The 26,562-nt window shown below is 47.6% G+C and overlaps 1 protein-coding gene across 3 annotated transcripts in view; it reads right to left on the reverse strand.

Moving 5' to 3' along the window:
* The window catches only part of KDSR (3-ketodihydrosphingosine reductase), a 580,180-nt gene that overhangs the window by 264,246 nt on the left and 289,372 nt on the right, over positions 1 to 26,562 (reverse strand). For all 3 annotated transcript variants that reach the window (XR_015309888.1, XM_086965222.1, XM_086965220.1), the window contains exon 5: positions 20,699 to 20,794. Coding sequence is in view for 2 of the 3 variants with exons in the window: in XM_086965222.1 (XP_086821348.1) it covers positions 20,699 to 20,794 (96 nt within the window). In the remaining variant the exon portion in view is untranslated. The remainder of the gene's footprint in view (positions 1 to 20,698; positions 20,795 to 26,562) is intronic.

A 26,562-nucleotide genomic window follows, 5' to 3' on the forward strand; every position in this document is an offset into this window, starting at 1 on the left:
CAGAATTAGAGAAGAACAAGATCAGGAACAGAAACGTATGAAAGACACGAAAATGAAAATGTTAGTAGCTCAGACAGTCCCAGCCGACGGTCAAAGGAAAGGTGGGGCCCAGACAAATCACACTACAGCTCCCGTTAAAGGGACATGTAATTATTGTAAACAGCCAGGTCACTACGTACATGAATGTCCAGTCCTGAAACATAACATTTCAACAGGTAAAACTAAAGAAAGACCGCATCCGCCTAGACACGATCAGGTCCAGCAACAGACCTCACAAAATGTACAGCCAATGCAGAATACACAGCCTATGCATGCTCCTTCCCACGCAGCGCAGACAGTAGCAGTACCACAGCCACAGCCCATTGCCGCGACTCAGCAAGTATCGCAACAGATGTACCAGTATGCCCAATCTGCATATCCAGATTACCCCCGATACACATGAAACAGCCTAGAGAGGGAAAGTGGTTTGCCTCTTATTGAAATTCCTGTAGATCAAGAAGGTCCTTATGTACACAGTCACGTATTGGGAAAAGACAGAAAATTTTTAATTGACACAGGGGCAAGTCGCACTACAATCAGTCATAATGAAGTCCCAGGGGCACCCCTCTCAGGCTCACAGAATGTTTCCCTTGGTTTTTCAGGACAGCCTATTGTAAATGAAGTATCGGAACCAGTACCGTTGGCTGTGGGTCCATTATCCCGAGTTACAGATTTGTTACTTACGAAATCATGCCCAGAAAATCTGTTAGGAATTAAAACACTGAAGGCTCTAGGAGCTATAATATGCTGTTCCCCGGAGGGAGTCAGACTCTTTCTACGGGATTTCAAGGGTCATTATGTTTTACGAGAATTTGATGTCAGATTGAAAAATGTACCAGATCACCTATGGGCAAAAGGCCCAGCTGACGTAGGTTGTATGCATATCACTCCATATCGTGTTACACTCAAGACAGGAGTTGTTCTACCCAGAATCAGACAATACAAGTTACCACCCGATGCTGTAGTGGCTTTACTGAAAATCATTGAAGAGCTTATTGCCCAAGGAGTGGTCGTAGAGACTGACTCCAATATCTGTAATTCACCTATCATTCCAATTCTTAAACGTACCGACCCCAATGCACCGCCAGTATATCGGCTGGTGATTGATCTTCGAGAACTGAACAAATGCATTGTACCGCAGTACCCTGTGGTCCCCGATATCTCTTCCCTATTGACTGCTATTGATTCAGAAGCAACGTTCTTTACTGTAATTGATCTCAAGAACGCTTTCTTCAGTGTACCTATTGATCCGGAGAGCCAATATCTCTTCGGATTCAGTTTAAATGGACGAAGTTTCAAATTTTCCCGCGCACCTCAAGGATTCACAGAAAGCCCCAGCATCTATAGTCAAGCACTGAAAAGACAACTAGATTGTATTCAAATGCCAGTTAACACCGCTTTACTGCAATACGTCGATGATCTACTGATCACCGCACGAAGTGAGCCCGAATGTGAACAAGCATCATTGACAGTTTTACATTTCCTGGCCGACAAGGGACACAAGGCGTCTCCTTCGAAGCTACAATTCTGTGTTCAGCAAGTTGTGTACTTGGGTCACTTGCTGTCCAAAGTGGGGAGACAGCTCACTCCCGATCGCATTCAGTTAATTGTAAATATGCCACGACCCCAGACACAAAAGGAAGTGCGGGCCTTTATAGGCCTCACCTCGTACTGCAGACAATGGATTCCTCAATATGCATTTCTAGCTAAACCACTCATCCAGTTAACGACGCAGGAGGCAGCAACTTCGATTGCCCTCCCTTGGACTCAGGAACATACACAAGCCTTTGAGGAATTAAAGAAAGCATTATGCCAAGCACCAGTTTTAGCGACACCATGTTACAGCAAACCGTTCACACTTTTTGTTACAGAACGTGACGGTACAGCATTGTCTGTCCTCACTCAAGACCAAGCAGGTTCACATAAGCCTTGCGCTTATTTTTCAAGTACATTGGATTCAGTAGCCCAGGCACTCCCTGCGTGCTTAAAGTCAGTAGCAGCAACAGCGCTAGCAATAAGACAAAGTGATTCAATTGTTTTAGGCCATCAGTTAACAGTACAAGTCCCACATTCTGTAGAGGTTCTTTTAAACAGAACTCAAACTCAACACTTGACCATAGCACGACTGACAGGTTACGAATTGACACTATTCCAGCCACACATAGAAATCAGACGCTGCAGTATCTTGAACCCAGCAACACTGTTACCTACAATTATGACAGATCCAGTTCCGCATGATTGCATAGAGATCATTAATGCAGTAACAAAGCCCCGACGAGATTTAACAGATGTTCCATTGACAAATCCAGACCTGACACTTTATGTGGATGGTTCATGTATGAGAACAAGTACAGGAGAATTAGTGGCCGCATATGCCGTGACCACTGAAACTGAAGTTAAAGAAACACATCGTATTGATACATTATCTGCACAAGCGGCAGAGCTCATCGCTCTGACCCGAGCCTGTATTCTAGCTAAGAACAGAAATGTCAACATATACACTGATTCCCGTTATGCGTTCGGAGTTGTACACGACTTCGGCATGCTATGGCAAGAACGAGGTTTTCTGACCTCTCATGGTGCCAAGATCCAACATGGTCCCCTCATTCAAGCACTGTTAGAAGCAATACATCTGCCTTCAGCCATATCCGTCATGAAGTGTAAAGCACATACTAAAGTCACAGATTCTGTTTCCCAGGGTAACGACCTGGCAGATCAGACAGCAAAACATACAGCACTGACTCACACTCAGACAGCTGATACGACAAAGACAACAGATCCAACAAACTGTATGACAGTCAGGGATCCCACACTAGATGTTATCGACATTCAGACACATGCTACTCCAGAAGAAATAAAGAAATGGATTGAACTAGGAGGGATCCAGACAGATCAAGGTTGGATGACGAAGGGAAAATCTACATGGTTTCTCCCTGACTCTATGGTTCAAGTCATGATAAATACAGCACATAGCCCAGCACACCTAGGAGAGAAAGCGATGTTAGACAGTTTACAAAATCTCTGGAACAATAAACACTTACGAGCAGCCGCAAAACAGAAAGTGCGTACTTGCATGATCTGTTGTCAGTTCAATCCAGGTAAAAGCGTCCCTGTAGAGCAAGGTGGATTTCATCCTCCCGATCACCCTTTTGAAGTCCTCCAGATGGATTATATCCAGATGGACCGTTGTCGAGGATTTAAATATGTTCTCGTAATTGTTTGTGCTCTGTCCCGCTGGACCGAAGCATACCCAGTCCCAGATTACACTGCTCCGACCACTGCCAAGCAGCTGGTTCGTGAATTCTTCCCACGATACGGCCTGCCTCGTGTCGTGTACTCAGATAACGGTCAGCCATTCTCATCTGCATTAATGAAAGAAGTTTCTTTATTACTGGGATACCAGTGGAAGTTCCATTGTGTCCGACATCCCGAAGCCGCAGGCCTTGTAGAGAGGCATAACCAGACACTAAAGATCCGCCTTGCCAAAATATGTCAGGAGAAAGGGGTCGACTGGATAGTCGCCCTGCCAGTGGCACTATTCTACATGAGAATGGTCGCCCATTCGAGATCAGGGCTATCCCCGTACGAGGTGGTTTTTGGCAGACCACCGAATATGTGGGGGACGCCCATTCCGAAAAAGATTACTGATGTTGATTGTAATATGTTGACAGATTACCTTGCCTCCTTGATGTCTGCACTCCAATCATGTCGTTCACAGGTTGCCGCAGCCTTCCCTGACAACACTGATGTAAAGCCGCACGACGTCCGTCCTGGCGACATTGTGCTAGTTCGCAACTTCGACAGAAAGAGTCCGCTGGAGCCCCGCTGGAAGTCCCCGAAGACCGTCCTTCTCACCACGAGGACCGCCGTGAAGATCGAGGGGAGAAAGGGGTGGGTTCATACGAGTCATGTGAAGAAATTTTTTGGACTGAAACCTGATCGAGACTCGTCCACCCCCACCAAAGACTGTGTCGAGCCAAAAGACTTTACAGAATCTGAACGAGAAAAAACTCCTCAAGAAAATTATCGCATGAAACTCCGATCTAGCAAGTCAGACAGTTTAATTGTTTAAGTCCTCCCCTAGGTGAATCGGTTAAATAGTTTCTGACATGTATCCCCTAGATCGAGATAGAGAGAGAGAAGCCAAGAAACGTACATACTGTAAATCACTTCGTAGTCACTGTATAGTGACACTATTAATCATGTTTATTCTGAGTATTTTAATTATTGTTGTTAGCATCGTTTTACCTATCTATTACCCTATTTTCAAGCGTGAACAATCTGCCTATAATGTATCTGCTGAACACACTTTTAGTGAGTTACCTCCACACGAGCTTTCCTACAGACTTGCGCTGCGCAACAATACATTCATTAGTATGCTACATCATTCTCATCAAACTAACAATGCTACAAATTGCTGGATATGTGGCCGACTCCCTCCCTACCAGAATTACAAGGGAGCTCTGCCCCTCTTTCCGTACCCGTTCACTCACAATGGCTCCTGCGGAGCATGGTTTAAAATAATTAATTCCTTAGATCCGGACATTGCTGTTTTCGATGGGGGTTGGGTTTGGGGAAACCTGAACTTAGTCCTGCTAGACGTCTGTTACCCTGATAAGGAGGGACTCCCCACTAGAATAGGAACTGATCTAGAAAATGAAGTATATGGATTAGGTAATTATACAATTAGCCTTATGATTCTTACTGTCGAGTCCGAAGCTGCACCAGTTCTACCCATAATGTCAGTATTGCCAGTCACTGGTGAATTATGTATCAAGAAGAAAGGTTCAGTACACTTAGGTCATAGTAAATGCACTACTGTGGTCGAATTCAGTGATCATGGAAAATCGTCCTTTAAAGCTATTAGTCATTCTTACTTTGTTTGTGGTCATACCGCTTACATACGCCTACCTCCAGATTGGGATGGTACCTGTTACATTGCATTCCTTCTGCCACCTGTTTTCCTAGCTCCCCCTGATTACCATAGAAATACCAATCTAGTAAAGAATAGACACAGAAGAGATATCCCACTTGTCGACTACACAGAAACGGCATGGGAACAGTACACCGATTTTAATAAAGGATTCTTTTTCTTTTTAGGACCTTTTCAGAATAGTAAATTGATACGCAGATTAACTAGAACGCTTGAAGCAGTAGTGAATGAAACTGCCTCCGCCTTAGGTAACTTAACAGAAGAGCAGTCCGCCATGCGGGTTGTTGTCCTTCAGAATCGTCTTGTTATTGACGTCATCTTGGCAGATAGAGGTGGAGCCTGTAAGGTCATCGGGTCAAGTTGCTGTGTTTTCATACCACAAAACGCACCATCTGTATATCAAGCTATTACCCGTCTCCATAAAATTGCAAATCAGATACATCAGAATCCAGGCACCTGGACTTGGTCCGGTTGGTTCTGGACAACGTTAACAGCTTGGGGATGGAAGATCCTATCCTTCCTAGGCATTGGCCTAGTCCTAGTATTTAGTTGCTGCCTGTGCCTACAGTGTGGGCCAGCGATTTGTGGACTATGTGCCACCTCTTGTATTGAACATTCCAGTTTTCTCTCAAAACGCAAACGAAAGAAAGAAGAGCAAATGATGTTGCAAGAACAAACTGATCGATTCATGAGGATCGATATTTCATGAAGGGTCCGTAGGGAACAAGGAGGGAATGAGGAAATATAAATTTTTGGTCATGTTATGTTCCCTAGCGCGTACCCCACCGACTCCATGTACAAGCTTAAAGTGCATGTAACTTCCCTCCTGTGCCAGCTATGAAGACGCAAATACATTTGCGTCCAACGTTAACTTGTCCTCTTTTAGATCCACCCTGAATGGATTATATAGTCCGTTCCTAAGTATGCTATGCCACCGTCTTTTTGTAGTACACTTTACATGTTTTCCTGCTCTGGCAGAGTAGGCCCTGAATTTCTGCCATCGAGCCTCTTTTGGCTCCTGACTCTGACAGCCTCTGCCCAGGCTACCTCTGTACCCGTGAACTCTGACTTACTTCCAGCGCGGCCCCTCGCGCTCAGCTCAGCCTGCTTTCTGCCAAGACTGACTATAACCTTCGAGTTATCTGTTCCGCTCCTCGAGAATGCATTCCTGCCTACTAGCTTCAGTAAACATCCTCCCCAGCTGCAGAGCCAAAGGGCCGACCTGTCTCAGTGCAAGTAATTCATAGTCTCTGTTACCATGCTCCCATGGAAGGCCCCATGCCCCCACGCCTCTCATGCAGACACTTGGGCGCTTATACACGCATCCACAGTTAGCATAGAATAGCTTCTGCCCTAGAGACCTTTCCGCCCAGATAGTATGGTTCCTAAACATCAGATATCAGATATGATAGAAGTACAAGTTGATCTGACATGCCAGACTTCTGTCTCTTTCCGTCAGTGTAAATGTCAAGTCCCCTGCACCCCTTCAATCACACGTCATGCAGCTGCGCGCGCATCCAAGCTTCCGATTTCTGCTGACATTGCAACAATTCTGTTAGCACCACCCCTTGGTGCCACCCACTTGCGTCACCTATCAGTGACGTTTCTAGCACACACCTCTAGTTCACGCCTAGTTCACGCCTCTTGATTACGTACTAGTAACACGTGTATACTGTTATCTTGTCTTCTCTCAGCTGTTACGCCTACTACACTACTTCCTATGGTATAAATCAAGTATATAAGCTATGTAATGTCAATAAAGTTTGCTCTATCCCTTCTGACACCCCTGTGGTGGTCAGAACATGATATCCTGGTCACGACCATTCCTTTTATGAGGAATAAAAACCCTTAGAAACTCTAACACCACGGACTCTGTCTTTTTTCATCCGATCTGAGTTATTATTGATTAAGTACTTACCTGCATAGAAATTAAGAGAGTAAATTATTTATTTACGTCACGCCTGTGACCGGGAGCTGCAGCGCCGGATCTGGCGCTACTCGAGGCCGGGGATCGCGGCCTGGTCTGGGGGTTCGCGCTGCCCGGGGCTGAGTTCCTGGCCCTCCTGGGGTGCCGGAGGAGTTGCGGAGCCACCGAGACTTGAGTGAGCTGTGGGACCGAGGGCGGAGGCCCCCCCTAGTTCTTGGCCGCAGGTACATCAGCGGCGGAGGGAGGGCCGCCCTTCGAACGACGGACCGCGAGGACTCGAGGCCGGGGATCAGGCCTGGTTGGAGCCGGAGGCGGATGGTCCCTGGGGGGTCCACTGTCATCAGGACCCCCCCCAGCGGGTGAAAGAGCCGCAACGCACCGGAGGCGGAGCTGAGCCCAAAGCGGGGCTGGAAATTGGCAGTTGGAGACGCACCACTCGATTCCCGAGGCGGGAGACTGCAGCTCCGGGGCCTGGGACTTGCGCTTGCCCTGATTGGTGGAGTGGTGCCCGAAGGATCTTCCTGCCGGGACTTGCCTGCTTTTGGGGACACGGCTCCTGGCCTGCATTGCGGCCGTGCCGGGCCGCGTTTCTACTGGGGGGTCTCGTGGAGCCCCCGGCCGGCGGATACCTCCTTTGAAGCACCGGAGAGGGACAGGTGGGGACGTGGTGAGTGCGCGGCCCCCCACTGGTCTACCTGCCCGGGTGCTGGCGACAACCTGCTGACCAGATACCCAAGTGAGGGGAGCTGCCCCCTGGCGCCTGCCGAGTGACCCTCTGGCTGCTGGGGTCTTGCCTGCGGTGGAGGAGCTGGACGTGGGCGAAGGGGTTGCGGGCGGCTCGGGTCGGAGTGGATACCCCTGGAGCCGGTTCCTGTGGGCCACGGACTGGCCGGCTGGTGAGTATAGGGTTGGGCTTCCTACCCCCACGGGAGCGGCGGTGCAGATTTGACTGAGAGACGGCTGGACGAACAGTCCCAGAGTCCTGCGGCCGGCTACTGTGACTGACTCCGGACCTGGGAGGAGCGCCTGGACGAACTGTTGTACTGGACTGGTAGGAGAGGCGGACACCTGCGGTGCCGCTGTTGAGACCCATGATGCGGAAGGATAGGACGCCTCGGGCCTCTCAGCCCAGTACTATTACCCAATATACCACGCAGAGACTTCCATCGCAAAGGCTCAAGCATCAGTCAGGACAAGAGGAGTGGAGACCGGACCCCGGGGAGCCGTCGCACGCGGAATTGCTGAAGGCTATACAGGGGTCGCACTCGGCGCTGGAGAGGCAGATAGAAACGGTCTCCATAGATGTGAACCTCCTGCGGACTGACCTGAGCAAGGTGGCCGAAAAAGTCACGGACGCGGAAAGTAATATCGCCCAGCTGCAGGGAGAGGTCGCAACCCTCAAGAAGACGGTCTCGCAGTTGTCGGCCACGGCGGAGGCTCTAGAATGGAGGGCCGAAGACGTGGAAGGGAGGGCGCATCGCAGTAACGTACGGGTGCTGGGCATCCCGGAAAGAGCAGAGGCAGGTAACCCGGAACGTTTTCTGGAACATTGGATCCGTACCGTGCTTTGTCCCACAAGCCTGTCGGACGTTTTTGTGATCGAAAGGGCACACAGGGCGCTGGTTCCCCCTCCCAGGCCTGGAGCCCCGCCGAGAGCTCTCATTGCTAAGATCCTCAATTACCGGGATAGAGAATGCATCCTAAAAGCTGCTCGGGAGTCTAAAGACCTCACGTTTGAGAACTTAAAGATCTCCATTTATCCGGACTATACGCAGTTCAAGCACAAGCTTCGGGAGATGAAGCTCCAGTACATGCTGCTCTACCCGGCAAACCTTAAAGTCCTCTCTCAGGGGAAAGCCCACTTCTTTGAAAATCCTGCGGAAGTATGGGAGCGGCTCGAGATTCGAGGAGATGACCTGCCCCCCGAGGAACGGGCAAGAGACCGGAGCAGGTGGGGGACCAGACCGCGGAGACGACATAGCCGGAGAAGGCGACAAGGTTCCCGCACGGATGGCAGCGCGGAGGGCGATCGGGTTACTGTGGGAGAAGATGGTTCCCTTAGCATGGATTTGCCGGAGTTGCCCCTGGCCCGGGGTGTGTCCCAACCGGCCTCCCCGGGACAAATCCTGGTGCCGGACACCCTGCTGCCTACTGAAGAAGGGGACGACCTGACGGGTGCAACAATCCCGGAGACGGACGGGGCAACTGGGCTCGACCCAGGCTGACATTCGCAGGGTGGAGCTGAGCCCCATTCCGCTGTTGGACGCTGATCAGGTGGCTGGACACTTGCTGGACAGTAAGGGGGTCCAGGGGAGTGGGTTGGGTTGTGGTATGAGTCGGGGGGACCGGGGTGTCTAGATGGGAGGCCTGATCTGGACGAGTTGCTTTTTTGTGGGGAGTTGAGGGTGGGTCCTGCTGGGCGGTTGGGTGGGGGGGTTGACTGGGGGGGTAGTTGGGGGAGGGGTTTCTCTTTTGCTTTCAAGGTTTGTAGAGATGGGGTTGCTGTGTACGTCCTGGCACCAGCGGGGGAAGGCATTTCGGCATGTTTGGTTGTTGCAAGAATATTGCTCGTGGGAGGGGGGAAGTGGGGCTGTTGGGGGGGTTTGTTTGGGGGGTTTGTTCTTGGCATCAGCTGCATAACAGTGCGGGCATGGACTGGAAGGCTTGATGGTTGTGATGAGGGGGCCCTGAGGGAGCTCAGCGTTTGGTCATGGGCTATAAGTTTTTGACGTGGAATGTGATTGGGCTCGGCACGTGTGCTAAGAGGCATAGGGTCCTTTCCTTCCTCCGCAGACACGTCGTCTCTATTGCATGCCTTCAGGAGACCCACTTGGAGGACGAAGGTGCCTGTAAATTGGGGAGAAAGTGGCGCGGCCAATTGTTCCACTCTTCCTTCTCTTCGTATGCTAGGGGGGTACTTATCTGGGTGGCACCCGGGGTCCCCTTTGCTCTCCAATACTTGGAGGCAGATGTCCAGGGTAGATATTTGGTCTTGAGGGCGAAATTAGATGGGAGAGATGTCACAATTTTGAATTCTTATGCCCCCAATGTGGACGACCCTGGTTTTTTCCTAGCACTGCAGGAGGTAGTGGTCCCGGACTTAGAGGCCCCTCTATTTTGGTTAGGGGATTTTAACTGCGTATTGCATCCAGTGTTGGACCGTCACCCCCCCCCCCGAGAGGGCACGAAACCGCGCATGACTAAACAGCTAGGCGCAGTAATGAGGAACCTGGGGGTGGTGGATTTATGGCGCCAGCGACACCCAACCCTGAAGCTCTATACATGTTTCTCCCCAACACACAACACACAGGCTGGATAGGATTCTAGTTGCAAATACTGATGCTACCATCGCGTTGGCAATTACACATCAGGCTCGGTTTTTGTCGGACCACTCCCCGGTGACCTGCACAGTGACATGGGAGGGGAGGCTTGCCCGCCCTCGGACCTGGCGGATGCCGGGGGATTTGTTGCAGGACCCGATTGCAAGGGAATCGGTACAGAGTGCACTTGATAGTTATCTGGGGTTGAACTGGCAGGGGGGGTCCATGCCCTACTCCACTAGGTGGGATGCCCTGAAGGCGGTTGTAAGGGGTCAGTGTATGGGCCTCACTTATGGGGTCAGGAAGCAGCTTCTCCGGGAACTGCGGGATGCTGAGGATGCCCTACTGCACCAGCAAACAGTGCGGGACCCAGATGAGGCGCAACAGGAGGCAGAGCGAGTAGCCCGAGCAGGTGTGCATGATATCCTGGACCGGCTTGATAAATATACCTTGGGCCAATATAGACAGAGGCTACATAGGGAGGGTGATAAGATGGGCCGTCTGCTGGCCTGGATCTTACGGAGGGAAATGGCCACGGAGAGGATTGTCGTGCTGCGCGATGCAACGGGCATAGTGGTGCACTCTGAGGAGGCCTTACTTCGGGTCCTACAGTCCCACTTGCGAACTGTGTATACGGCCGACCACAAAGTATCCGCAGACTCGTACCGGCCGTACTTGCAGGATGTAACCCTGCAGACCCTCTCTCGGGAAGCGGCGGAAGAATTAGACGCAGCGATGACGATGGGGGAGATGAGAGTTGCAATGGCTGGTCTCCCGAGGGCCAAGGCTCCAGGGAGTGACGGCTTCCCCCCGGAATTCTACCAGACCTTCATTGATACTGTTGCCCCTGGCTTGTTGCTGGTGTTCCTTGAGGCTTTTGAGAAAGGTGTACTACCGCCCACCATGAATCAAGGCGAGATCTGCATGATTCTGAAACCGGGGGGCGACAAATGCGATCCGGCGGCATACAGACCCATTACGATGATTAACATGGACGTTAAGATACCGACTAAACTATTAGCGAACCGCTTAGCACCGCACATGACGAACCGGATACATTCGGATCAGTGCTGACGCACATCCGACATGAAGTTCGCGATCGGGGAGACAAATTGGTTGTCGTAGCTATTGATATTGCCAAAGCGTTCGATACGGTTGACTGGGGTTACCACCTGGAGGTCCTCAAGGCGGTGGGCATGGGTCCCAATTTTTGTCGCTGGGTTCGCCTATTGTATACGGCTCCCTGCGCCAGAGTGAGGTTAGGCGCGGGGCGTTCTGCGGAATGGCGGCTCAGGCGGGGGACGCAGCAGGGGTATCTCCTCTTGCCGCTCCTTTTTGCACTGGCGATAGAGCCATTGGCTGTCAGGATACCCGCGAAGATGGCACAATGGGGAGTCCTGGTGGGGGACACGTGTATTGTGGTCTCCTTGTATGCGGATGATGCTCTTTTTTACCTGGGGGCGCCAGACGAATCACTACCTATACTACTGCAGCACCTCGACCGCTTTGGAGAGGCGTCGGGTTTGCGGATTAATCGTGCCAAATCCTTGATCTTCCCGCTGGCGGGATACGGGGACGGCCAGGCCCTCCAGATCTTGGACTGCGCTGGGAACAGGAGGCTTTTCGCTATCTGGGTGTTCAGGTGGCCCGGACAGACTCGCAGCTGCTGGATCGGAACATAGGCCGGATACTTACCTCCTTGCAGAGCTCGGTAACTTTCTGGAATACATTGCCGCTCTCCATTATGGGTAGGCTCGCTGTCGCAAAAATGGTGATGCTTCCTAGGACACTATAGGTCCTTCAGAATTCACTCTGCCCCATCCCACCGCGAATCTTCCGCACCCTTAACACCTTACTGACATCGCTGCTCGGGGCGGGCCGACGCAGACGGATGGCGTTACACACCCTGGTTCGGAGCTGGGAGGAAGGAGGGCTGGAAGCTCCGAGGTTTGAATTATATTATTATGCAGCGCACTTGTTGCCGGCAGCGAGGTGGTTCGCGGATGAGGGATGGGAGAGCCACCGGGCAGGTGCTACAGGTGGCGTTGATGAAGGGGAGGGGAGCGGTGGTATATGGCTGCACTCTGGCAGAGATGTGTGGAGCGGGTTCTGCGGCGGGCCCCCTTCCATAAGGAGTTGTCGGTTTGGATTCTGGCGCCTATTGTAGCTTTGGAGGAACATATGTCTTTTCGAGATTGGAGGGCAGGAGGCTGCGATACTCTGGCGGACCTGTATCCGGGCGATTCGTTTGTCTCCTACGAGGAGGCTGTGGAGGCCTTTGCTCTAGGGGGAGGACAATATTTACATTACAGCGGTCTACAGGAGGTGGTGAGAGAAACGTGGCCCCAGTATCCGGAGGCGCCTAAGACCTCTTACACTTTGAACATCATTCTCACCTGTGGTAGGGGTCACAGGTTTATTTCCTTGCTCTACTCCGCACTCCAAAAAGGGGGTGGTGATGAACAGAGTGTCTGAGTTAAACAGACCACTCTTACCCAGTCCAAAGATCAGGGCTTGATCCATCACCGTTATTTATCTCACTGCCCCATCCCAGCTCAGAACCTGGCTATATGCAAATCAGTCTGTCCCTGGCCCAGTGCATCATGGGAACAGGGCAGACTAAACTACCAAGCCAATTCTTCACCAGAAAGGAGCCAAGCTACCGGGGACCGGTTTCTGGCATTTCAGCCTTCTTCGGCCCGGCTTGCTTGAATCCTGATGGAGCAGTGAGAAAGGGACTCATGTCTGAGTATACCCTGCCACACCTATAGTGGCCAAAAACGATTTACAAAAAGGGGGTGGTGATGAACAGAGTGTCTGAGTTAAACAGACCACTCTTACCCAGTCCAAAGATCAGGGCTTGATCCATCACCGTTATTTATCTCACTGCCCCATCCCAGCTCAGAACCTGGCTATATGCAAATCAGTCTGTCCCTGGCCCAGTGCATCATGGGAACAGGGCAGACTAAACTACCAAGCCAATTCTTCACCAGAAAGGAGCCAAGCTACCGGGGACCGGTTTCTGGCATTTCAGCCTTCTTCGGCCCGGCTTGCTTGAATCCTGATGGAGCAGTGAGAAAGGGACTCATGTCTGAGTATACCCTGCCACACCTATAGTGGCCAAAAACGATTTACAAAAAGGGGGTGGTGATGAACAGAGTGTCTGAGTTAAACAGACCACTCTTACCCAGTCCAAAGATCAGGGCTTGATTCATCACCGTTATTTATCTCACTGCCCCATCCCAGCTCAGAACCTGGCTATATGCAAATCAGTCTGTCCCTGGCCCAGTGCATCATGGGAACAGGGCAGACTAAACTACCAAGCCAATTCTTCACCAGAAAGGAGCCAAGCTACCGGGGACCGGTTTCTGGCATTTCAGCCTTCTTCGGCCCGGCTTGCTTGAATCCTGATGGAGCAGTGAGAAAGGGACTCATGTCTGAGTATACCCTGCCACACCTATAGTGTCCACCCTAAGCGTGGAAGGGTATACTCAGATGTGAGTCCCTTGCTCATTGCACCATCAGGATTCAAGCAAGCCGGGCCGAAGAGGCTGAAATGCCAGAAACCGGTCCCCGGTAGCTTGTTTCCTTCCCAGTGTAAGAATTGGCTTTTGTAGTTTGGTTTGCCCTGTTCCCATCATGCACTGGGACAGGAACAGACTAATTTGCATACAGCCAGGTTCTGAAACTGGGATGGTGCAGTGAGCTAAAAAACGGTGTTGGATCTAGCCCTGATCTCTTGACTGGGTGAGAGTATTCTGTTTAATTCAGAGACTCTGTCCCTCACCACCCCTTGTTGTAAATATTTTTGTCCACCCTAAGCGTGGAAGGGTATACTCAGATGTGAGTCCCTTGCTCATTGCACCATCAGGATTCAAGCAAGCCGGGCCGAAGAGGCTGAAATGCCAGAAACCGGTCCCCGGTAGCTTGTTTCCTTCCCAGTGTAAGAATTGGCTTTTGTAGTTTGGTTTGCCCTGTTCCCATCATGCACTGGGACAGGAACAGACTAATTTGCATACAGCCAGGTTCTGAAACTGGGATGGTGCAGTGAGCTAAAAAACGGTGTTGGATCTAGCCCTGATCTCTTGACTGGGTGAGAGTATTCTGTTTAATTCAGAGACTCTGTCCCTCACCACCCCTTGTTGTAAATATTTTTGTCCACCCTAAGCGTGGAAGGGTATACTCAGATGTGAGTCCCTTGCTCATTGCACCATCAGGATTCAAGCAAGCCGGGCCGAAGAGGCTGAAATGCCAGAAACCGGTCCCCGGTAGCTTGTTTCCTTCCCAGTGTAAGAATTGGCTTTTGTAGTTTGGTTTGCCCTGTTCCCATCATGCACTGGGACAGGAACAGACTAATTTGCATACAGCCAGGTTCTGAAACTGGGATGGTGCAGTGAGCTAAAAAACGGTGTTGGATCTAGCCCTGATCTCTTGACTGGGTGAGAGTATTCTGTTTAATTCAGAGACTCTGTCCCTCACCACCCCTTGTTGTAAATATTTTTGTCCACCCTAAGCGTGGAAGGGTATACTCAGATGTGAGTCCCTTGCTCATTGCACCATCAGGATTCAAGCAAGCCGGGCCGAAGAGGCTGAAATGCCAGAAACCGGTCCCCGGTAGCTTGTTTCCTTCCCAGTGTAAGAATTGGCTTTTGTAGTTTGGTTTGCCCTGTTCCCATCATGTACTGGGACAGGAACAGACTAATTTGCATACAGCCAGGTTCTGAAACTGGGATGGTGCAGTGAGCTAAAAAACGGTGTTGGATCTAGCCCTGATCTCTTGACTGGGTGAGAGTATTCTGTTTAATTCAGAGACTCTGTCCCTCACCACCCCTTGTTGTAAATATTTTTGTCCACCCTAAGCGTGGAAGGGTATACTCAGAAGTGAGTCCTTTGCTCATTGCACCATCAGGATTCAAGCAAGCCGGGCCGAAGAGGCTGAAATGCCAGAAACCGGTCCCCGGTAGCTTGTTTCCTTCCCAGTGTAAGAATTGGCTTTTGTAGTTTGGTTTGCCCTGTTCCCATCATGCACTGGGACAGGAACAGACTAATTTGCATACAGCCAGGTTCTGAAACTGGGATGGTGCAGTGAGCTAAAAAACGGTGTTGGATCTAGCCCTGATCTCTTGACTGGGTGAGAGTATTCTGTTTAATTCAGAGACTCTGTCCCTCACCACCCCTTGTTGTAAATACTACTCCGCACTCCGGCAGGACTCGGAGCCACCTGTCCAGCCCGCGTGGAGTGCCTGGGAGACGGACCTGGGGGTGACACTGGATGCCGGGCAGCGCAAGCGTGTAGGGGGTCTCACACGTAAGGTCTGTTGTAACGCACGGTTTAAGCTCACATACTTTAATTTCATGCATTGCACATACTGACACCGGTCTCTCTACAGCGCATTGCGCCAGACAGGGAGGACACTTGCCCTAGGTGCGGGGCTGAGGGAGCGGGGTTTCTCTACTTGGCCTGGGAGTGCACCTTGGTGCGGGAGTTTTGGACGCAGGTGGTGGGACGGATAGCCGCCGCTACCGGCCTCAGCATAACCTTGACACCGCTCCACTGTTTGCTAGCTCTGGTCCCCCGGCCTCGGAGGAGGAAGGTCCCCTATAAACTATTACAGCTTATGTTGGTCCTGGCACGGCGCAGGGCAGCCATTACCTGGATGGGGCTGAGGGCCCCTGAGATTCCTGCATGGCTGCGGGATGTCCGGGAGTGGTCGCTAGCGGAAGAGACTCATATGCAATGTACGCGTAGAGACGTGAAGTTACAGGAAGACCTGTTGGCTAGGAGAGATGTGCAGGGCTGGGTTGACCTTGAGTGACTCCGAGGGGAATAGCTCAGAACTGTTCACCCCTGAGGGATCGTGGACTGAAGGGGTGGGGGAGGGTATTTGGGAAGATCAGATTCGGACTGCCTTGGTGTGCTCGCCGCTGACTTAAACTCACAGCTACCACGAAATTATCATAATGTAAGATTGCTTTTACAAGCCCAACGCCTAACAGAGGATCAGCGGCGTATTGGTCTATAATGTGCCTTAATGAGGTTGTCGTCCTGTATGCAACGGTTCTGTGTGATGCCACAATTGGGGGGGGGGGGAATGTTTATGTTTTACTTGCATAACCAAAAATAAAGTTTAAAAAAAAAAAACGAGCTGCCGGCCCAGATAATTTACCAGCTGTTATTATAAAAACGAATCCAGAGTGGTTGGCAGAGTTCTTCTCGAATATGTTCCAGGAGATATTAAATACCGGAACTATGCCAGATTGTTGGAAAGGGACTGTTATAAGCCCAATACATAAAAAAGCAACGTAAACTCCATAAAATCTATTGCTTAATACATTTCTTGGTACAAAAGGGGGTGGTGATGGACGGAGCATCTGAACCAATCAAACACTCACAGCCAGTCAAAAGATCTGGGTTTAATCCATCACCCTTCTTTAGCCCACTCTGCCACCCCAGTTCAGACATGACTATATGCGAATCAGTCTGACTCTGTGCTTCATGGGAACAGTCCAGCCTGAACTGTCAAGCCATGTCTTCCGTGGACCGGAAACAAGCTTCTGAGGACCGGTTTCTGGCATTCAAGCCGTCTTCAGCCCGGCTTGCTTGAATCCAGTGGCAAAGTGAGCAAGGGACTCACGTCTGAGCATACCCTGCCACACTTATGGTGGCCAAAAGCGGTACAAAAGGGGGTGGTGATGGACGGAGCATCTGAATCAATCAAACACTCACAGCCAGTTAAAAGATCTGGGTTTAATCCATCACAGTTCTTTAGCCCACTCTGCCACCCCAGTTCAGACATGGCTATATGCAAATCAGTCTGCCCCTGTGCCTCATGGGAACAGTCCAGCCCGAACTGCCAAGCCATGTCTTCCCTGGACGGGAAACAAGCTTCCGAGGACCGGTTTCTGGCATTCCAGCCGTCTTCAGCCCGGCTTGCTTGAATCCAGTGGCAAAGTGAGCAAGGGACTCACGTCTGAGCATACCCTGCCACACTTATGGCGGCCAAAAGCGGTACAAAAGGGGGTGGTGATGGACGGAGCATCTGAATCAATCAAAAACTCGGGCGCCAACGTTTAAGCGCCCTAGTAACAGGACTCTTTACCTGCAACTCGATAAAGAGACGCAATTTTAAAACTGACATATGAAGCCAGTATTTCGTTGCCTACACCATATTTTATTGTGGAAAATAATGGAAATCTGACAACATCCAAAAGTGGATTTAAAGGGAGATTATATTGACCCCTGTACTACGACAGATACCAATTGTAGTCTTGACAAAGGTGGATAGAATTGTGGGAAACCACCGAAACGCGTCGACGCATTCTTCAGTATAATTCTCGACTCGGATATCCTTGTTGATACACTGTATTGTTGTGTGCATAATATTGGTGTCAGAAATAGAGTTTGAATATACGCTTAGTATTGTACGAGTTTAATGTCTTACTGTTTTCTGTCTTCATGTATCAATTTTGCTGGTCAATATTGAATGTCAGGTTGTTTTATTGTTTTCATTGTTTTAAAAATCTGTGTCAAGTGGTCTTCAAACCGTCCACTTTTTTAATTACTGTATGGTCAATAAATTGTGGCCTTTTTTTATATATACGTGAATCTTGTAATTGTTTTCGTCCCTAAAGTTTTACAAATTTTATTTCTGTTCAAGGGAATCTCTCCTTTTTGCATTGGTTGGTTAACCCTACTTCCCTTGATTTTCGTTAAGGGGTACCTCTCATATTTTCTCTCTGTTCCCATGAGGCACAGGGTCAGACTGATTTGCATATAGCCATGTCTGAACTGGGGTGGCAGAGTGGGCTAAAGAACGGTGATGGATTAAACCCAGATCTTTTGACTGGCTGTGAGTGTTTGATTGATTCAGATGCTCCATCCATCACCACCCCCTTTTGTACCGCTTTTTGGCCGCCATAAGTGTGGCAGGGTATGCTCAGACATGAGTCCCTTGCTCACTTTGCCACTGGATTCAAGCAAGCCGGGCTGAAGACGGCTGGAATGCCAGAAACCGGTCCTCGGAAGCTTGTTTCCGGTCCAGGGAAGACATGGCTTGGCAGTTCGGGCTGGACTGTTCCCATGAGGCACAGGGTCAGACTGATTTGCATATAGCCATGTCTGAAAAGGGGTGGCAGAGTGGGCTAAAGAACGGCGATGGATTAAACCCAGATCTTTTGACTGGGTGTGAGTGTTTGATTGATTCAGATGCTCCGTCCATCACCACCCCCTTTTGTACCGCTAATACATTTCTTCGACATAGGCGAAAAAGTTTTCTTTAAAATATTCTTGGGTTTACTCAGGGATTGGGCAGATGATAAACAGTTAGTGCCCCCAGAACAGGGTGGGTTCAAAGAAGGTCACTCAACGGTGGATCACTATTTTGCTCTCTGGTCCATCGCACGGAAGTTGATCGAACAGAGGGGCAATCTATTCTGCTGTTTTGTGGACTAACGAGCAGCATTCGATCTTGTGGGCAGGGAGCAGCTTTGGTCAACCTTGGTAGGGTACAAAATACACTGGGATTTATCGGCCTTGATCCAAGCCCTACATACTGATAACTGGGCCCAGATTATCTTTGATGAGGAGGGAGGATTATCTGGGAGGATCCAGATTGGTAATGGCCTGAGGCAGGGGTGCGTACTTGCCCCCTTGCTCTTTTCCCAGTTCTTAGCTGACCTGCCCATAAAATTGAGAGGTTAGAGGGGCTAGCCCGAAACTAGGATGAAATCATATCTCCTGCTTATTATACGCAGATGACCTCGTAATTATGGACCAGACGGAGATAGGTCTTCAAAGAAAACTAAACTTGTTTAAAGAATACTGTTTAAATAAAAAAATAGTAGTGAAAATGGAGAAGACCAAAATCCTATGTTTCGGTAGGAGTAAAATTAAGTTCTCCTGGTATCTTTGCACAGACCTGCTCGAGAAGGTAACAGAATATAGATACCTGGAAATGTGGTTTACGAGTAACCTGAAATGGTATACCCACCTGCAAGCCTTAATAATGAGGGCATCAGCTTCTGTGAAAGGCCTAAAAAGATTTAACAGTGTAAATGGAGAAATGTCGGATAGGCCGGTTATAAAGGCCTACCTAGCAATGGTCCCTCCACAATTCCTGTATGGAGCAGAGATACTTTAAGTGGAAAAACTGTTGGGATAAAGAGGAGGGAAATATCCTAAAAAGCCTGTTCTCGTTGCCAAGATCATGTATGGTACAAGCAGCAAGACTAGAGCTGGGAATCACCTCTTGGGCCATAACGGCCTGCATTGCCCTAAAACGTTTCTGGCAGCGTTTAGGGTCAGGTGAGGCCCAAAAAATCTCCCAATGGTGCAAAGGTGAAATTGTCACCAGTGAGCTATCCTGGGCAAAAGAGACAATAACCTCAATAAGCGAAGCGTATGGAGTGCTTGGATTAAGGCTATGCCCTCAGTCGCCACACTTAATAATAGATAAGAAAGAACTTAGGTCACTAGGATTTGAAATGTCTCGTATACACTACCAGGAGTACCTCTCGCGGAAAACCTCAGTGTCCCATATGACCTTGGCCTGGAAAAACGACCTACATTATCTTTATGTAGGGAGATTACCTAGCTACTGTTTAACCCCTTCCACGCTCATGACGAGCTGGGCTCGTCATGGCGTAGCCTCCTCGCACGCTGATGACGAGCCCAGCTCGTCACGTAAAGTGCGGTTTTAAAAAACTCAGCACAGGAGCGGAATTGCGCTAGCGCGCATGCGGTTAAGGCGTGAAGTATTAAAAGTGCAAATTGGGATAAACCCCTGCTATGCGAATAATGGGGTTAAAAAAATGTAATGATAGACAGCAATGGGAAATGCACTTGCACTATAGGTGTTCCCTGTGATATTTTACATATTTTACTAGATTGTATGAAGATTTTAGATATACGAAGGGAGTTTCTATGTCAGATTTTTCGAAAATACAGGATTAAGAATAGGATGCAAGCTGTTAACCTCTTAGTGGAAATGTTGAATTCAGATATAGCCTATGCCATGGGGAAATTTTTATATAAAGTTGAAGTGTTCCTCAAATGTACAGAGTAAATATTGTAAGTTGTCCCCTTAGGATAATACAAGATTGGCCAATTAAAGGATAACAGTACTGTAGGTGATATACATATATATATATATATATATATGCACATGTATGAATTACTTGATTTTAACAATGTTAGGATTATATTTGCCTCTTGTTTTAAAGGAAATGTGTTATTTAGGCATGAAGATGTGCTACACTTTTGATGATACTGACTTTTCTTTGCTTTTTAGTTGAATGATATGCTGCTAATTGTATACTTTTATGGTTGTAAAAAAAAAAAAAAATTTGACTGCCTGACTGCTTTTGTGATTTTATATGACTAAAATCGAATAAAGTTTATATTGATTTGATTAAGAATTAAAACATTAACATTTTTCATAGTTATCACACGCAGCTCAAAGTAACCAACTTTAAACTTACTGCAAAATTATCAATGGCGATATTTTCAAATTCCCCAGCAACCGACATACCAGCACAGTTTATAAGCATGTCGACTGGTCCCAGTTTTTCTTGAGCCTGGAAAGAAAATCAATGGATTTTTAACACTCTTTTTATAAAGTAAAAAGAAGGAACAATGTAAGAGAAAAAATAAACCTGATTCGCAGTCAGAGACAAATGTGTCTGGAAACTGTTAATTACACCAACCAATTTGCTTGCCAGGCTAAGGGATGGGGCAGGGGATCTTCAGCAACAAGCAAATCAATGTGTTTTGTGCAGTAATGGTACAGTCTCTTACTCTAGTCACTGAAACTGTACGTGCACTATTACTTTCCCTCAATGACAAATAGATGTACTCCACTAACATTCAGGAAATTCAAACCTGTAAGGGTAGAAAGGGAAAATATCATGGTGCCTTTATATATATATTATAAGACTTCTACCTAAATGAAAAGAATCCTATTTAGAAAACGGATTCCCATCACTCACCAATTGGTGACATGCTTCATCATCTGGGTCTCCTCTTTAAAGTCACTCTAGTGGCACTAAGGGCTACAACCCCATCAGAGATCGGGGAGCCCGAGGATATTTTTTTTCTAACAGTAAATTACCAGAGGAGAGCAATTGACCCGTGTGGGAAATGAATGCAGAGCAAAACAACAAAAGTGACATGTGATTTTAAAATTGAACTACGACAGACCCTTTGTTTTTTGACCATATATGTAGCGCTACAACGGAAGAAGCCACGCGATGGAGTTGGCTTAAATCCATTCCCAAATTCTCAACTACACCGGGCTATCCGACCTGAGTGATCTTGATTTCGAAAACACGGTGCCTTTCACTAAATAGGAGAAGATATCCCGTATTTACTTGACTGGACGGAATAATACTTGCCTACACTTACATTCAAGAAGAGTTCTTTTTATTTGCCCTGAAGAAGTCCCTAGAGGACGAAACGCGTTGGCTACAGTGCGTTGTGAAGAACTAAATAAAGATTGAACTTCTAAAAAAAACATCCCTGATTCTGCTACTGAACGTTTTTCCACTGTGATCTACAAACTGCGGTTACTATTGTTTATATTTACAAAAAGAATACTTGTGTGCTGGATCAATATTGTCAAAAAATTGTATGTTGGAACAATTAGTTGTTCTTGGAGATTTAGGGGAAATAGAATCTCTGATCTGTAGCACCATAAAAGAAAGAACAAGGCAGCACTTAGGATAGGTGCAATTGTGCTTAAAACCCCTTTCCCCATACTTTTGCTTTCAATTAGACCCTTTGTTTATTCTGGTCTCTCGCAAACTAAAAGCAGTGCACACGACAGTTTGTAACAAATGACTGTATGACGTTTAAAAAAAGAGGTCAACATGTTTCAGCACAGCTGGACCACATTTTGTCCAATGCCTTCTTCTGGACCATCTAGAACTTTGCTACTGCACAGTGTAATGAAGTGAAAACTAAAAATCTAGTGATAAATACAAATACATTTGAGGTGGTTGGAAACAATACAATCGGATCACCTGTAATCAGGAATGTATAATCCTTCCTCTGCACAGGCCGTACCACTAATGGAATCTGTAACACAATGAAGGACATAAGCGCAATGTTTTTGGAGAGTGCAGAACTTACATGCTCAGAACAAAACAAAGTGTCGTGACAATCTCATTGTCATCCACCAAAACCCAATACTGGGTATATGCCTCTCATTCTTACCTAATATGCATGGGGAGGATACCTCACCTGTCTACAGCTCAGGGAAAAAGGAGGCACCGCTCTAAGAGAAAAAAATAGTAAAATCCCTTACTCAATAGGACATCCTACCAGACTGACTAGCCATTTTTTGGAAGCCGACCAACAGACTTCACTTGGACAGTCTTGGAACAACCCTATAATCCAGGACACACCACTGATATTTCCAAGTTTCTCCTACTAAAAGAACAGAAATGGGTGTTCAAATTACAAAGTGATTAAGTGAGTTTAAATGATGCGATTGCTTGGGTAATGCTGTGATAGTCATCTATAATCCACTTGGTGACTTTAGTCTTTGGAATCACATTTAAACTCCTTTCGAATAATACTCCTGTGACTGGTTTTGACTGCTTGAGAATCATGAGATGGCATACACATGGATAGATTCCACCCTTTTATGATTAACATCAGCTGACACAGAGGTTTAACAGGAGATGATTTGTTAGAAAAATCTTGTAGGGGTAGTGGCACTCCACAGTGTGGGTGCTTCTACTAGGTTAAAGGGCATCTGTCATGCCCACATGCATTGAAAATATCTAAAGGCATCACCCAGTATTTATGTAGACTGCTGGTTTATACTGGTAAATGGATAGGCAGATACCCATTGTTAGCGGTATCTCTTATGAGTAGAAACATATTTTATGTATGGGAGCTCACTCGCGCCATTTGTAAATAAACGTGTGTCATTTCCCCATCTACAAGTCAAATAGAGCATTACATCCTGATTTAGTATAAGGTGATCATAAATGAGGCCTATTTTGGTACACTTGCTCTGGCTGTGTTGTTAATAAAGTTTGCGCGTGTTAAACTATAGACATAACGCAAGTGGGATACTAAGATTCCCATGATGCCCGTGACACGTAGAGGAAGCGCCACGAGCGCGCAACATCTCAGGCGCATGCGTCTCCAATGACGCTACCGCGGGAGCTTGTGCTTTAATGATGGCGGCGCAGAATCACCGGTACCTCCCAGTCGGCTTAGATTTACCGCCTAGAGGTACAGACGGAAAGGTAAGCCTGTGTGCTGCCCCCCTGTTTTTTTCTGGCATACTGTCCGCCCGTTAGGGCTTTTTCACACACAGGAGGGCTGCGTGTTATTTTGCTTCAAGACTCGGCCTAAAGGATGCCATTGTGATGGGGTTATTTTATCTGTGAAGGCATATTAATATTATTATTCTTTTGGCCCTTGCCTGATACCATACACCTTTGGGGTGGCGAGGAGAATATCATTACTCTGTGAACAGCATATGTTGATCCTTTAATTGCCAATTAGCATGTGTCATACTGTGAATCCTCGACTCTGAACAGTAGATTGAGACATGGCTGGTGTATTTTGGGGCTCCGGCAATAACACCATAGACATGACCACTAGACTATTTTAGGAAGTGGGACTAGCAACACGATAATAAAGCTTAATGAAAAGGGATATAGGTACGTGGTTATGACTCCAGGGATATTACATTGTTCACATTAAGGAGTCATATTATGTGATACATAACAGTCTTTTAATCTTGTGTTACAGGTGTTTACGTGTTGGGATTGCGGCATATGGGCAATCTATGGGATGTTGGGATTTTCCTATTTTTTTCTCTTGGAGCGATGCCTCCTTTTTCCCTGAGTCCTAGCCAGTTGAGGTATCCTCCTCATGCATATATGGGTAAGAATGAGCAGCATGCACCCAGTATTGGGTTTTGGTGGATGACAATGAGATTGTAACGCACTTTATGTTTTGTTCTGAGCATGTAAGTGCTGCATTCTCCAAAAACATTGCGCTTATGTCCTTCATTGTGTTATAGATTCTATTAGCGGTACGGCCTGTGCAGAGGAAGGATTATACATTCCTGATTACAGGTGATCTGGTTGTATTGTATCGTTTCCAACCGCCTCAAATGTATTTGTATTTAACACTAGATTTTTAGTTTTCACTTCATTACACTGTACAGTAGCAAAGTTCTATATGGTCCTGAAGAAGGCATTGGACGAAATGTGGTCCAGCTGTGCTGAAACAGGTTGACCCTTTATTTAAACATTGGGCAGTTATTTGTTACAAACTGTCGTTGGCACTGTTTTTAGTTTGGATTGCGAGAGACAAGAATAAACACAGGGTCTGTCTTAGTTCAATTTTAAAATCACGTGTCACTTTAGTTGTTTTGCACTGCATTCATTTCCCACACGAGTCAATTCCTCCCCTCTGGTAATTTACTGTTAGAACAAAAACATCCTCGGGCTCCCCGATCTCTATGATGGGGTTGTAGCCCTTAGTGTCACTAGAGTGACTTTAAAGAGGAGAACCAGATGATGAAGCATGTCACCAATTAGCGAGTGATGGGAATCAGTATTCTAAATGGGATTTTTTAAATTTAGGTAGAACTCTTATTAGTAGCAGCGTAGATGTCTAGGATCTTACAGAGTTTTGAGAGCTCAGAACATGATCATTGTATTTTACACCCCTGTATATTGGTAATATTATAGGTTGTGAATGGGGCAATATATCCAGGCAGGTCTCTAAAGATAGCCTCAGACCTTCTCCTAAATTGTATTGTTTGGCCTTTATATTAACCACTACTAACAAAAATTACTAAATGAACGTTTAGAATAGCATCTTCAATAACCGCACAATGCCTTTACCATGAATCATCTACCACATAATGCCTTTACCAAACAAGGTAAGAATATTTAAGGTTTGGTGGGAGAGTGGCAGTGAGATCCGACTGGCTGTGAACACTTCAACCAGGAAGCGTTGGCTGCCATCTTGGGACTCTGCTTAAGCAGATTCCCACAAAAAAAGTTTTTTAAAAAGGGGGCAAGATAGGAATACCCTGACCCCTTAGCTTGGGTTATGGGCCTGAAAGGACCAAAAAGTAAAGTTTTTTCCCACAAATACACGATGCAACTAAGAATCCACTGGAATTTATTTTACATTTTTTTTAAAAGCACCGGCTCCTCCGCTGGTTTTGAATACCACCCCAAGCTGGGCCATGTCCCGGGGTCATTTTTTGAAAAATGGGAGAGAGGCATGAGGCCCCCCTCCTGAGGCTCATTGAGCCCTGGGAACCACCACCTCCCCGAGACTAAAGAAATATTAAGAGGGCAGGGGCGCCGACCCCCCTCAACCCCAGGGACCACCACCATCCAGAGGCAAAATACCCACAACTAAGTCCCCCACAGCAGGATTGCTCAGACTATGTCGGAGGCCCCACCCCCTTTCTCAACCACTCTTGAAACGAGCCTCCTGGCGCACTACTGGTTGGGGGATGAAGTTGGCAGAGTTTTTGATGTACTCCTCGTTCCAAGTAGAGCGCAGGGTGGCAAAACTCTGCAAACTCTGCCAGCAGAGTGGAGTTTACTGCCCGCCAATCAGAGACTCACACATCCACTCACAGACCCACTCAGACAATCATATACCCACTTACAGCCCCACTTATACTCTCTCACACCAAATTACAAACCTACTCTAACACCCATACACCCACTGGGACACTCATACATTTACTCTCACACTAAAAGGCTGATTACGATGCCTCCTGTTTGGAATAATTTCCGATCGACCCAGGTTTTTCAGGTTTTAAAGTCTTTATTTCGATTTTTTAGATCATAAAAGACAATTAAAAACAATAGAAATTGAGCATACATGATATAGTTAAAATTTGATTTAAAACCATCACAGTTACAATTTGCAATTTCATAGATTTCAAGAACATTTCAACACTAATATTAGAATTAAACAGTATAATAAAGACCTAATACAAGTAAAAGAAAGAAAAAACCTGTTTAGAAGTTGGGAAACAGAGACCGAATCAAAGTGCCTGCAGGTATCTGGATCTAATCACCCATGCCCACATGCCCACCCCAGGAATTTGGCTACGGCCACAACTACCACCTCAGAGGTATTAGTACGAAGTGCCCATATAGCCTCTGCACTCCCTCTGACTTTAAGATGGCGACATATGGGCCCTATCCATTTGCTTCTTGGGGCATAATAAACCGGACATACAAATAGGAGATGACCCACACTCTCCTTATGTCCAGGGCACTGAGGACAGGAATCACTCACTCGGTTGGACCAGTTCCTGGTAAAAGATCTTAAGGGCAGAGTA

This window comes from Lissotriton vulgaris, chromosome 4_1 (assembly GCF_964263255.1).
Source record: "Lissotriton vulgaris chromosome 4_1, aLisVul1.2, whole genome shotgun sequence".
NCBI classification, from domain to species: Eukaryota; Metazoa; Chordata; class Amphibia; order Caudata; family Salamandridae; genus Lissotriton; species Lissotriton vulgaris.